The 15,224-nt window shown below is 34.2% G+C and overlaps 1 protein-coding gene across 1 annotated transcript in view; it reads right to left on the reverse strand.

Annotated features, from left to right (window-relative positions):
- Nucleotides 1-15,224, reverse strand: part of LOC117114648 (mediator of RNA polymerase II transcription subunit 1-like) — a 57,276-nt gene that overhangs the window by 26,656 nt on the left and 15,396 nt on the right. The window contains exon 3 of the mRNA XM_033258342.1: nucleotides 1,590-1,719. Within this exon, the coding sequence (XP_033114233.1) occupies nucleotides 1,590-1,719 (130 nt within the window). The remainder of the gene's footprint in view (nucleotides 1-1,589; nucleotides 1,720-15,224) is intronic.

The raw sequence follows: 15,224 nt of genomic DNA on the forward strand, positions 1-15,224 counted from the left end.
TGTATTATTTTTACAATATAAATTCTGTGAATGCTATCTGTTGGGCTAAACTTAGCTAAGCGTAGGCCTAGGCTAGACCTAAGTGTGTAAGACCTTGGAAAGCTCCGACGATGGCTGCCATTTTTTGGGGCTTAATTCTTTACGTAAACATTTGCTCAGAGTATTCGTCGACCACCCAATTTCGCAACCTAAATTTTATAAACTTTCAATATGGTAATAAATAATTAGGTGGTTACACTTCATGTGGTTTGATCTCTATCGTGTCGCGAATAAACAGCGCCTGAAATCACCCGAAACAGAAGACCTGGATGACCTTATTCATGAGAAATCACAAAATAAAGATCCTGTGTCTTTGTTATTTTGTACTGCTCGAGAGAGAAGCTTAGCTCAATTGGCTAATCTCGGGGTAGCAACTGTGTATGCGCTAAACAGTGGAGATCTCTATGTCCCCAGTTCAATTTCCATTGCTGCCTCTGCTTGTATTTCAGCTGGAGGGCTGAAATACAAGTTTAAAATAGTGCACTGTCTTTTGGTTGAGACGTTTAAGCTGTTGGTCCTGTGTGTATCGATGGCCCATGTGCAGGGGATTGTCTCCCGATGTACTGCCAATCACCATCAGAAGGACCCCACTAGAAATAAGTCTTCTTCTAGACTTTCGTGGGCTATCCTTGGTGTTTACACCGAATAAATCCAATCCAATCCAAATTAACTACCAGCGGTTCAACTACACATCAGAGAGCACCTACAAGCACAATTTCAGCTTTCTACAAGACATTTTACTACTAGTTTATGTGATTACACAGCCAACGTGACCTCTGTGACATCTTTTTTTTTTATCCCACTGCCCACTGTATAGTCCACTGTGGGTGATTTTTATAGAGAATATCCTAGTTTCTTCCAGTGCAGAGTATTATGGGAAGGGTGTTTTGTTATTGTATTGTAATTAGAAGTTCCATTGTTTACGGAAGAGAGGGATTGTCCCTATACAGAGTTGGTTTTAGGTACGTATTCCATATTAAGTTCATTGATAATTTATATGAATGTAACTAATGTATAGCGCCTTTTTCTGTTAATGTTATCTTTCATCATGTTACAGGCATGAACCAGTATAGAGGTCCTTTCCCAAGCAAATTAGATCACGAGTTTCACAAGTTGAATCTTGTAGAACTTGTGAGACTTTTGGATGAAATAAATCTAGGTGGGAGAAGGGCTTAAATGAAACGCTCACACATAGTGGAGCTATGTATATAGGTCAATTTTCGGTAACACTGTACTGTTTTTAAAAATGATCCAGTTTTGTTTAAACACAACAAAAATAGTATCAATAAGCAGGAATAAAAAAAATCCACAAAAAATACAAGGCACAATAAAAGACAAAATGTTCAAATAGGAATACAAGGCATATAATGAAAGTCAAAATGTTCAAATAGGAAATAAAGTTATCATAAAAAAAATTAAATGCCATGGTTTTTTAAATATTGTGTGAAATATATTTGCAGATTCCAAAGCTGTGAAGTGAATAATGTAAGACATGTTTGGCTATAATGTTAACATATTGTAGTAAAGTACCCGATAAGGATAATACATACAACAGGTTCATCTTGTCGGTAGATCTTCACATCCTCCACTATGCCACTACTCTCCAACAAAACCTCAACGTAAAACACATCAGAACTGATAAAAACTTCTCTTGCATTTTGATTTGTATGGAATTTAAGGCTATATTCAGAAAAAAAAAATCAACATGTTAGAATTGAATTTATATGACTATATTTTACTTAAATCATCAATATCAACCATTTTAAGCAAAACACGTAAACAGAATTCTAAACGGAAATCAGACTTAAACCACCCGGGATAACATGCATGTACGTTAGTAATCACTGTAGATCTCAGTAATCACTGTGCTTAAAGTTTGTATTTTTTTTAATGATTTTAACACAACAATTAACTTCAAAGCTTTATGGAAATTATAATTTAAAACTTGTAGTAAAGTTTTAATACATTTAATAATGTTTTTTATCTTTATAGTATTTGTCTAATATTTTAGTATTCCAAATTTATTTACATTTCTAAAAGGACATATCCCTACTTTAAAAATTATTATTTTCAATTAGATAGTTCCCTCTAATAATAATAATAATTTAAATGTAAAAAGTCATCCATTAATGAATGTAGCCTAAAAAGATCTTACTATTTTATCTTCTTTTTATCTGTTTTCATTGAATTGTAGTAAAACCAGTATATTTCTATAATAGAATACAATCTAAAACTGAATATATTATTGAACAGGTTATTCATTTATTAACAAACATTAAATAGGCTCCATTTACAGAATGCACTTTACTAATATATAATATATAAAAGAGCTTGTACCGACTTCTCTTAAAAATGACTTTCAATTTGATTTGATTTATTTAATATGCTCCTTAAAAAATTCGACAGGAACAAAAACACATGAAACAGATCAAATCACAAAAGAGCGTATCGGGGATAACCCTAAAATTGCGAAAAGGACAATTATTTCCATAGGGGTCCCCTTCATGAAATTATGTGAAATGAACTAATAAAAAACTCTGCAGATAAAAAACGACAAACAACAAAATATAGCTATATATAAAAGACAGATTCAGTCCTTAATAAACCTAATACATATAAATATAAATATAATATACATACACGCACTAAAAACATCATTTAATAATTTTCAACCGTCTAAACAGTCATATTGTTGAGAAGAAACTTTTTAACAGCAAATTTAAATGATCTGAGTGTATTCAGGCTTTTAATGGAATCCAGTAATGAATTCCAAGCAAGAATACCTGAATATATTAAAGAAGAAAGAACTTTTGTTTTAGGAACATAAAAATTAAAAATAGTTCAATTTAATAATATTTTGAATGTAAAATATTATAAAGAGATATGCACAGTGTTTTTGTCTAATATTATAGTATTCACAAGGACTTGTCCCTACTTTAAACATGATTTAATAATAATAATAATAATAATAATAATAATAATAATGTGAATGTAAACAGTCATATCCAATATAATGAATGTAGGTTAATAAGGTCTTACTATTTTATCTGTTTTGATTGAATTGTCACTACTGTATAATATTTCTGCATTAATTACAGTTATAAAGAGACATGCATAGTAATTTAGTAGTAAACCAATTTATTTCCATAATAGTGAATACAATCTAATTAAATACTCCATTACAAATAGAGTGCACCTATTTCACAATTACATATTACGTTTACATTAAAGACGATAACTGTACAAACTTTAAGCACAGTGATTACTGAAATCTGGAAAAATCTACAATGATTATTGACATACAAGCATGTTGTCAAAAGGGTTGAATGAATTAAAGGCGTATAATAGGAAGTCATAGTGTAATCTATCCTATTGTGAAGCTGATAAAAACAGGCACACCCAACATTGTCCACCCCACTGACCACCCTACATTAACAATGGTATATTCCTTTTTGGGTGGTTTTCGTCCTGGGTGGTTTATGTCCTACATTCCACATAAACAATAGATTGGGGGGGGGGGGGAGGACTGACACTAATAGTAGTTAAGATTTATATTGTAATACATAACATAACAACATAAATATAGCTCTAAAATCCAATCCTCAATAAGTCACAATGCTATAGTACAATACACCTCTGATCACAAAAGAAACATGTTAGCTGCTAAAACAATTTCATGTCTAAATTTTAAAATACGGTATGTTGGGGGATATTCTCTAGTTCTCTTTCCAGGGACACTGTATTCAAATGTAACTTTTAGTCCAGTTTTTTGCAATGTGTACACTTTCTTGCCCATAGGCCATTATTCCGTATGTATTGGGGGGGGGGGGAGGACCGACACTAATAGTAGTAAAGATTTATATTGTAATACATAACATAACAACATAAACATAGCTCTAAAATCCAATCCTCAATAAGTCACAATGCTATAGTACAATACACCTCTGATCACAAAAGAAACATGTTAGCTGCTAAAACAATTTATGTCTAAATTTTAAAATACGGTATGTTGGGGGATATTCTCTAGTTCTCTTTCCAGGGACACTGTATTCAAATGTAACTTTTAGTCCAGTTTTTTGCAATGTGTACACTTTCTTGCCCATAGGCCATTATTCCGTATGTTGCACTCAGGGTATGTTCGGGCGAGAACGGGAAAAATTTACATAGGGTTCTTACCGGTATTGTATCTGTGGGTGGTCTAACGGTTTAGGCAGACCTCGGCTTTTAAAAAACCATTAACCTCTGATGTACGACCTAAAGGTATTATGCAAATGATGAGTTTTATCAAGTTTCCCTCGACCCTTGTGTCACCCCAAGCTTTAATTAAGAAACGGACTCTGGCATTGGTACATTGCATAATGATTTGTCTCAAAATCAAGTACTGTAATGAAATGACAGAAGAAGCTACAACTTCATGGTGTACGGTAAGAATGGCCCCGGAAAAAATGGCCCAGGAAAAAGTGGCCCCCGGAAAAAATGGCCCCGGTAAAAATGGCCCCGGAAAAAATGGTAACGGAAAAAATGGCCCCAGATGACAGGTAGGTAAAAATGGCCCCAGATGACAGGTAGGTAAAAATGGCCCCAATAATAAAATTCTGTATTAAAACTGATTTTTTTTTTTTTTTAAATCATTATATGTATTTTTTTAAACTGAAATAATTTAGTTTTTAAAAGGAATCTAACATTAAATAAACTGCATTTTTCTTTTTGCAGAAATTACATATTCAATGATAAAATATTCAAAGATAAAAAAAAAAGCCATGAATAACACTTCTTTTTTTTTTTCCATTTAAATGTTCAAAAATAGCAACAATATAATCAATAAATCAACATAAATCATGCATTTATTAATACTAAAATAATTTATTTGTGGCCAATTTCAAGGAAGCGGACTCACAATTTTCCAGAAATTCAATCCGGGTATTGGTAAACCCCACAAACAATGAGTTCAAATTATTATTTTTTTTTTTTAGAAAAAGAAAGTACTACAATCGTAATTAAAATGTTTGGATGGGGTTCGCATGGTGTTAGGAGGATTGTGGGGTATTTGCCAATTTTAACCAAAAATAGGTTCTTATAAATATTTAATTTTCTTATTGATATACCAAGTGAGTCAATCACAATTGAATTGTTTGGTTTTCTACGGTGTGTTTTAGGAGGTTTTTGGGATTTAGCAATACCATTTGATCCTACCATAATTATTACTTTACCCTCACAATTAAACGCCATTTTAATTCTTAGCATAATTGCCATATTTACATAACTATGTATATAATATTGTATCTCAGTTTACATTATTTAGTATAGTTTTAGGCACTTAAATTTACTTGGCAGGGAGTAGAAACCAAGTATGCAATTAAATAAGTTGCTTAAATAAATGTATTCCTTATAATTATTCAGTTTACTTTGAAGTAACTCTAAGCAGAACATTTGTTGAAGTAAAGTAAGCCTCCCTTTTCCCATACATGAACATGTCATTCAAACACACAATTGATCCACATGCTCAGGCCCATAGCCAGGTCATTTCAAGGGGGGGTTCTCTGGGCGTGAGGTCCAGGGGCCTGCCTAAGGGCCACGGTGGGGTCGTGGGCGAGGCCCCCAAAGCCAGAGCAGTTTTTGTGTTTAATGGGTGTATATAATGTTTTAAAAGCAGTTATGTTTTGAAAAAGAACTATGTAATAAAAAGGTGGTAATATAATAAAATTAGAAAATATTGTCTGAGAATTGGCATGTTTAAATAACACCGAAAGACCCCTCCATCGCATAATCAATATCAATATACTCAACACATTTATTATTATAAAAAAAACAAAAAACTATTCCTCTTCTTCCTCTTCTTATTCTTCTTCTTGACTCTCATACTGAAAATAATAGTACTATTTTACTACATGGCTAAAAAAAGCACAAATATTGTCATTACTACTGACAGGGCCATCGTTAAATTAAGTCAGAGCCCAAAATATAGCATCATATTCAATAGGCCTACGTTATCTGACATCATGAGAACCTAAACTTTAATACAATTATTTTTTATATACTAGGCCTAATTCGAGGCCTAATTCAAAATTATTATTTTAAGACTTTAACATAATACATACTGATTAATAATAGCTGAGATTTGATGCACATTTTAGAATTAATAATCGTTTTTAGTATATCTTCCTGAATATTTATTGTCTACCAAATGAAATATGAATTATATGCATCTTTAGAAATACAATTTCTACAATTATATTAATCTTGTTTTTATATAGATAAATGTTCGATAAATTCTATCTTTCATGAAAAAAAAAAACGAAATTCAGTGCGTCTATTTTCAATCTAATCAATGGCATTTTTTTGTAAACGTGCACTGACATCATCGTCCAATTCCAGGACTTTCGATGGTAAACTGGCCTGCCTGTCCCGGTCCCAGGCCAACCAATAATAATTAGCAAAACTTTTTTTTTTTAATATAGGCCTATGGCGCATTTTGTACATGCACTTCAACTTTTACAACAAAAGCCTAGGCCTAGTACCTGTAGTACGTCCTACTGTTACTAAGTACTTGCCAGGCCTACACTAGTTTGTGGTCGTGGGGGTATAATTCTGTCTCTAAATGAACGAGGAGCGAGCCTAGCTTGTCAACATCTAGGCTAGGCTAATTGATTTTAAAATCAATAACCCACCTTAAAGACGAAAAAAAGTCAGTTATTCTATGACGTTTCATGATTTTTTATCACTATAAATTAACAAACACTCGTTTTGACGCACTCCGTTCTCTAGTGTGTGTTTGCTGTTGAAAACAAACTTCCTAGCCTAATTTTGTGACTGGATATGATGACTGAGATGGACCATGTTGATTTATTAATAATATTTTGTTTGGGATGGAAAAAAGGAGAGTCAATATCCAAAAAATTTAGTGTGCGCTATGAACAGTCTGTCTCTTATACACATCTTATTATAAAGAGATATGCACAGTGTTTTTGTCTAATATTATAGTATTCACATTTCTTACAAACATTCAGCCAAAGGCCAGTGAAAGTTGAGACGGCAGCCGGGTTTTTATCGATGTTTGCCATCCTTATGTGTGTCATCATAAACTCATGGTTTGCTGGAGTTGCGTTCAAGTTAAATCTCCGAACTTTTGAAGCTGAGATATTCTATAAATGTAAGCTTGTATCGCGGGCTACAATTTAAATACGGGTTACCAAATAATGAATGAGGTGCTAAATTTTGATTTAATGCTAGTCAAGTTAAAAACAGACATTCTGTCCGAGTGGGACTCATTCAAAAATTCGAGGGGGTTCGCTAAAAAACAGGGGGGTTCGCCCGAACCATAAAAACCCCCCCTGGCTACGGGCCTGATGCTTTAACTACTGTTTATATGCACTGTTTATAACATGTAAAGTTATTTCATTTGATACTTAACAAAAGTGAATTTTGTGGTTGTCTATGAGTTGCATATTTTGGTAGTTAAAGTACATGTATATCATCCCTTTTCTTTGTTAGTGGAATAACGTTTTTAAAACTTATTTCAACTATCAAAAAATGTTCAATGGCCTTTGTTTTCTGATAATCTCTCAGTACGTTATTTGCATCTGTTGTTTAATTGTATTTGTTATTAATTCAATTCTTGCTTATTATAGTATTTAAATATTTGAAGATTTAAAAAAAAAATATCATTTCTATTACTGAATTTTTTCACTGGGGCCATTTTTACCTACTTGTCATTTGGGGCCATTTTTCCGGGGCCATTCTTACCTACATTCCAACTTCATAGAGCCTACAGCCTACATTCAAACTCGAAGATGTGCAATTTGGGCATAAACCCAGAATAAACTTTCATTCATTTAGCAATGGAACAGAAAACAGAAATTTATTACCGTTGTTAAATGAATAAGCAGTGATACCATGATCATGTATGCATGTGGCGGATGTATGTAATAGGGTAACAGCATGAATTCTAGGCTAGCCCTCCGTTGAAATAATTTATTTTATCAAGATTTTCAGTTTTGTTTTTGGAATTAAACTGTAAAGGAAGTAGGGACTATGAAAATTTAAAGAGACTGTTCTTCTGGTGCATGTTGAAACAATTAAAGAGAAATCAAAAAGGGATTAAGTGATACAGAATGCTCCCTGCTGCTAAAGCATGCTGCTTTTGCTCCTCCATAACACTGCAATTTGTTGTGTTGGATTATCAGCAGGCCGTCCAGGCAAGGACTGGAAATGTCCGTGTCTCTACAAAAGACTCATCCGAACGCACCCTCAAACTTTCCAAGATTAAAATTAATTATATTGGTGTCTTTTTGATCAGTAATAGCTTTCCATCTTCCTCTTCACAGAGCTTCAATACCTCATAAGAGATTCAAGGTTTATGTGCTTGTATTGTTTTTACTTGAATAATTTTGTTTGCAGAAAATTCAGGCTGTAATGCGAGATAATATCATTTGAATGCCTATGACTGTGTCAGGTAATGTGAGAAGTGTTTGGAGCCTTCATCTTTTACATTCATTAGAGATTTCAAACTTGAAATGTTAAACATCTTTGGCCTTGTTGGTTTCATACACGTAAACAATTTACTTTCACATGCCCTTAAATTTAATGAATTTTGTTATATAACGACAATCATGGAATTAAGGGTGCATGAAAATCGCAAATTCTGAATAATAGTTTTGTATTTCAAAAGTAAAGCTATAGCAAGTATACAACTGATATTCTCTCAACAAAGTTTTCGTGGAAATGTTCTGTTTCTTATTCATCCTGTCTTTTTTCCAACATGTCAATTTAAAATGACAGTGTTCAAGCCAATTCACATGCAGGCTAGAGCCCTGGAGTAGCAGCAGGCCTGTCTATAGTAACTACTAAAAAAAAAAAAAAAAAAAAAATACTAGACCTGTGCCAGGGCTGTAGTTTATATTGTTAGCCATGTAAAATTTTAAAAAATTGGTTACCATTCTTATGTTATCAATTTTTGTTAACATGATAAAGAGTGTCACAAGGAAAAAAAGCAAAACAAAGAAGAAAACAAAAATAGACTAAAATTGCATACAAGAAATCATGTAATACATTTATAGCAAGCAGAATCTTCTATGAATAACAGTCATAGGTAACACTGGTGGGTATAAACCTACTCCTGAGTATGGGACTGAGTATCTGAATGACATTTTTTGGAAAATATGCATATACATTACTTTAATTTTCATAAACCAGTCATATTTTAGTCATAAATACATGTTTTATGATTGATGATAAAAAAAAAAGGAGAAATAATGTAGTACTGTACCTGTGAAGCGACTGTCTCAGCTACTCTGTGCTTCGACGTTAGGCCTACCTTAGATCGGGTCCGTTTAAAAGCAACTGAACAAACATAGGGCAGCTGGCTGGCGGGTAATTGCTCCATACCTTCGGAGTACAGTTGCATCAAGTTCTGGACAACAATTTCAATGTTGTATGTATTGATTATGCTCTTCTATAATTGTAAATACATTTATCTGGTATATGTGGTATTTGTGGTATACTGCCTCGATGATAAACGAGCCTTTTTTTGATGCAAGTATACCCCATGTGTGTGTGTGTGTGTGTGTGTGTGTGACAAAGGCTAGTAATAGTAGGGCTAGGCCTCAGCTTAATATGTACTTTTGCTGTGGGTTGTGTGGGTTGTGGATTTGCCAACACTCGTATCTAGATTTTAGCAAGTTGAAAATGTACTGCTATTCGGACAGATTGATGGACGAACATAAAAACAAAAGAAATAGTATATCAATCATGTAGGTAGGCCCATCTTCAGATGTTGTGGATTTAGTAAATACATGTGTGTATGCATGGGGTATAAACAAATTCTGTAAATACATGGCACTCTACAGATTATTGATGTTGAAATTTTTTTTACTGTCAATATCCCATCTATAATCTAAGTAACTGTATTTACAATGTGTGTACTGGTATACATGCCTTTACAGAGTAATCATTCAGAAAAAGAGACAAGATTCAGTATATATTTTAAGTTCATATTTTTAATATTGTATAAATGTTCAATATGATAAACAAACATGTTCAGTTTATAGTAGTTACAAGAATTAAATACTTAATTTAATACTTTTTAATTTCTGACAATGGCAGTCTATGTTTTAGATGTTCATTTTCCAGAACCGTGAAGCAGGATTTTCGACAGCTTGCAGAATTGAAACCTGAATAATCAAACCACCATTACAACTACTGTCCATTTACTTATTAGAGGCACCAGTATCTGATTAGGGGGATAGATGGATTATTCCCTCATTTTACGTTTAGAGGATTTGGGATAACCTTCCATCTCCAACAAGTACATATTAAGGGTTTGATCTTAATGTACAATAAAGCTATAATAGTGTAACACTGATATTATTTAATAACCCAGTATTGTGTGTGCACATATCTTGTGAAATCTACTTCTTCTAGTCATGCATCAGTTGTGCGCGTTTGCACCTTGCCACAGCTAATTTAAAGTGAGGCGCATATTACAGTATATAATATTGTTAATAACCAATAGTAATAGTTTTACAGTGATTACTTCTTGACTGTTTTTACAACAGTTTTATAACAGTTTAATTCAAGTTTTGTTCAGAGCTGGACACGAATGCCAGTTCGTCTGTTGCTACTGAATAAATCATCAACCAATCAGTTATATTTTGCTTTACATTACTTTGTTGATGTCCTTTTGTATTATACATTCTTTGTTGATGGAGGTGCTTTAGTGTGTTTTATAGGCCTAGCCTACTTTACTCATATTGACATTTCATCCTTGAACATTATTATTGCACTTCTGAATTTGGAGCAGCATTATCCACCGTACTTCTGATATCTGGACGAACCTGATGTTACACTGCACAAATCAAGGCTGATGTAGCAGCCGGAAGCTGATTACACGTATTCAGCCTCATTATTATTTTACCAGTCGGAACCATTTTTACATTCAACATTATAATCCACAGTTACAAGTGTACCCTTTTGTTTAGCAAATTATTTACCTCTTCTTTAGACAAGCAAAATTTGGGGACTGACACTGTAACACTATTTTTCAAAATCAGAATTTATTTCCCCATATACATACGTAGCACATGCCGGCTATATACAACAAAAACAAGTCATTTTAGGCCTTGTTTACAGTCATTGTTCAGAAAATCTGGACTCAAAATTTCCCAAATCCTCCATAGGTGGTGGGTGTACCTTTGCAATGGTTTGTTGAATTCATCGGGGATCATTTGCTTTCATTTCATTTTTCCTGTAGATGATATCGCTATCAATAATAATCATAACCTGTATCCCTCTAATCAAAACATTTGGCTACTAACACTTCTCTGCAGACCAGTTATCTGAGTTTTTGTTGAAGTGCTTGTGCCATCTGATGAAGAAAAACAACAATTCATATTCATGACTTATTGCATGTAATAAAAAAATTTGGTAAAATAATGTTTAATTTATCCACCAATATATTTTGTACATCTTTTGTTAATTAGGTGGGAGGTATTGAACATAGAACTATAAATTGAAAGAATCAGGTTTTATTTCTGTTGATATTTGATTAACAAGGGAAAATTATATGGGGTAGTACTCAACCATAAATGAGCGACGCTTACATTGGGCTGGGCTCTACCTTAATTCATCTGCAAGTCAAAGGCTGTAAGACGATTTCGTGCTTAGAAAGTTGTATAGCTAATAAAAATAAATAACCAATCCAATTCATTCTAAATATGGTTTGTAAATGAACTTAAAGAATGCATTATATCTATGCACTGTTGATCAATAGTTACATTTCATAAAATTTTCATACGATTTTCACAGTTTGTTGTGGAACATAACATGAAATAATTTTGATACAGTATTACACTTTGTCATTTACATTCATAATCATTAACACATTATGGTAGCACTCACAAATACCAGTATGTCTGAAAAAGTTGTATGCAATTACAGTTAAATAGGTGTTACTAGATATAGCATGAATATTCTTTTTCTAAGCCTACCCTAAACATTCAATTTATACAAGTCATCTATGAATTGTTTAGATTTCTTTACCTGAAATTTATGTATTACGGAATGTTCTTGAAGAAATTAGAACTTAGTAACATCCAGTCACATGCTTTTGCTGCTCATAAACCGTTAGTCTTGTTGATGCTTAACCTACGAAAGGTTAGGTCTAAGCTTATTATGTATGATGTAGATATGCGCTTGGTTTGCTTATCAATCATTTCAGCTAAGTCCCTTTTATATAGGCCTAGGCCCTATCCCGCCCTAGGCTAAGCTGGGCCAGAACGAGAATACCTATCTACCAGAAATCCATAACTATCAGCCAGCATGGAATCGCCACCTTTTCTTTCTTTCTGGTGGTATGGTATGCCATCCGTTATCTTGGTGTTGAAGTTTTATTCTTTTCCTAATAGAATCTGTAAAGAGTCAATCGAGGATGACCTTGCTTTGAGCTAGCTTTCACCTTGCTCCATCTTGCAACCGATACGGCTAGGCCTAGGATATCCCATGTGTTTACAAGCGTCGCGTGTAAATTATGGAGGATTTCTGGATTTCCTCACACAAAATAGAGGCGCAAACCAAATATCAACAGAAATTATCAATCCGCGAGTGATACATCATGGGATTTATAGCAGCCCACTAAAATTAATAAAATTTAATTTGTCTCTTTTTAGCTGTTTATAGGCTAATACACTGTATCACAGTACCAAATATATGTTCTGTGTATAGTAAATGACACAAGAAGGGTAGAATATGGACACAATTTGCAGACACTGTGTCTTTAATCTATTACCATATTTTTGGAAGTACAAGTCGATATTTTGGAAGTAAATTTTAATCGCGATGTTTGGGAGAGGGGTTGGTGGGAGGTCGACTTATACTCCGAGTAAAAGTTTACGTAAAAAAAATTAGCCCAAAAAATACAGCAACAATCAGAGCTTGGATGGACCAGGGCCCTACATACAGTACGACCCAGTATAAGGGGCCCCAACAGATAGAATGCAGAGAATTTAATATTGTAAAAATAACACAATACCAGCAAATACAAGTAAATGAAATACTTCTAACCATATAATTCGTAATTTAAAGACAACGATCGGTAACTGGGCTCTCACTAGACTAGTCGATATTTATTTAAGATCACTTCACAAAGTCTGGGGTCCAAAGAAGTATTTTATTCATGAGTAAGAAAGTACAGCTACTGATATCGGTAGACCAGCCTACGTACAGTATGTCTGGTCTATGCTTTATGCTCCCCCTGCCTTTGACAACCCTTCCCTCACAGGGGTCGTAAAAGTCTATTTAAGGACCTATACACGCCTAAAATCTTCCCTTACCGAATTCGGTCCTGCTACCCGACCTACTCGGGTAATCGATCATCCAACCCCCTGTCACAAGTGACAGGTTGGGTGACAGATTCGCTACTTACCTAAAATTTATTACCCGCTGCCGGCGGCCTGCGAAGGTCGCGTACTAGTGTATTGTAGTTAGGCCTAGAAAGGTTAGTGATCTAGAGTGAGCAAGATATTTCGTTTACAATGGTCAGGCACGGCAAACATAATGAATAAGCCTACAATCTAGGCTACAACAATTAATACTCTCTTAACATATTCCTACATTTTCAATAAAAAGAAGTTATAATCGGGAGTGCATGTTTAGGTGTGGTGTGATGTCAAAAAGTGCATTGACAGTCCGTAACGAACAGAAGCAACTACTGAATTTCCCGCAAATATTTTTACTGGGAATTGTTCTTCTTGTCTATACCACAGTATAATTAAAAAGAAAATAAAAATTGTGTTCACACCTAAAAATCGGGAAAATTACGATGCATAACAAACAAAAATAATAAGACGAGTTATTCTCTGTTCCTAAATTCTGTCAACTAAATATTCATCGCTCGATTCGGAGGCCTTATAAAATAGAGATTTACTATACTCTGAGCCTAGATTGAAATAGCTGTAAGCTGTAGAATATGAGGAATGTGAGTAAACATTGCTGTTACGCCACACGATCATAAAATAAATAGAATAAAGGCTAGAAAGAATCGTATTCTTATATATATTTAGGCCAGCATAAACACCAATACACCATGTCATTTTCAATACATATTTGTATTGAAAATGACCAAAATTACCATCTTTGTTTTTTGAGAACTAATAAAATATTGATGCTTCTTTCTGGTTCTCCCGATCGCCAAGTCACGGTTTTACGTTCGCGAAATTCGTGAAAAAAGTAAAAATCCAGACGTACAGCTACTCTTTTTTCATTATGGTCGGATTCTGGTTTAAAACATTTTATGTTTTAAATAATAACATTAGATTCAGAAATTGTGTATACTTTCTGAAATTTGACCATGATTGGAGCAGTACTGGCTGAACTGTGTCCGATTTTCTCCTACTACCAAGGTCTTGTTTACTCATTGTGAAGGTCGTTTAGGCAGCCTGCAGGCAATTAGCAATCAATCATCCAACCCACCAGTGACCGTTTCTTCTAATACCCATTTCACACTAGCAGAAAATATTACAACTTTTAACAACTATTAACAAGTTGTAACAAGTTTGATATTCCGAGATTTTTGGTTCGTTTCACACATGCACTTTCAAACCATGAGAAATCTCGGGAAAACTCGGAAGAATATTATGACTAGGCCTAGAGGACTAGGGTAGTACTAGTAGGCCTAGGCTAGTTGTAGGTTGTCCGAATTACATATCAACTACTAAACTAGGCCTGGTACCGAATTAACAAGATTATAATTATTCCATGGTCCTTAGCCTTCGGAGAGTAAAACGAATTCAACTCCTAGCTCGCTTGCTGTAGTCGAGCTGGTGAGAAAGATAGGCCTAGGCTAGCTAGGCGCAGTCGGGCTGCCGGCCGGTAGCTCACCATTGTTGTTAGAGGCAATCAGTGCAAGAAACATCATAATGATTCGCTGTCGGCGTATTTTACGAAGCCTCGTGGTTGTTTCTACATCAGACATGTGAAATTTAGCGAGATTTCTTTTTATTTTAGGTCTAGGCCTATTAACGAATGGTAGTAATGTTGATACGTTTTCCATCGCTGTCGCCATTCGTTCGGACTAAACAACAACAAAAAACACAGCCCGCAAAAAGGTCAAAATATGGACATGACGCATGCGCAACAACAACTCGGAAGATTTCGGGAAAAAAACAGGCCTCGCGATGTTCTGTTTTTGTTCC

This window comes from Anneissia japonica, unplaced genomic scaffold (assembly GCF_011630105.1).
Source record: "Anneissia japonica isolate Jap-2015-1 unplaced genomic scaffold, ASM1163010v1 scaffold287682_len70226_cov148, whole genome shotgun sequence".
Taxonomy (NCBI): Eukaryota; Metazoa; Echinodermata; class Crinoidea; order Comatulida; family Comatulidae; genus Anneissia; species Anneissia japonica.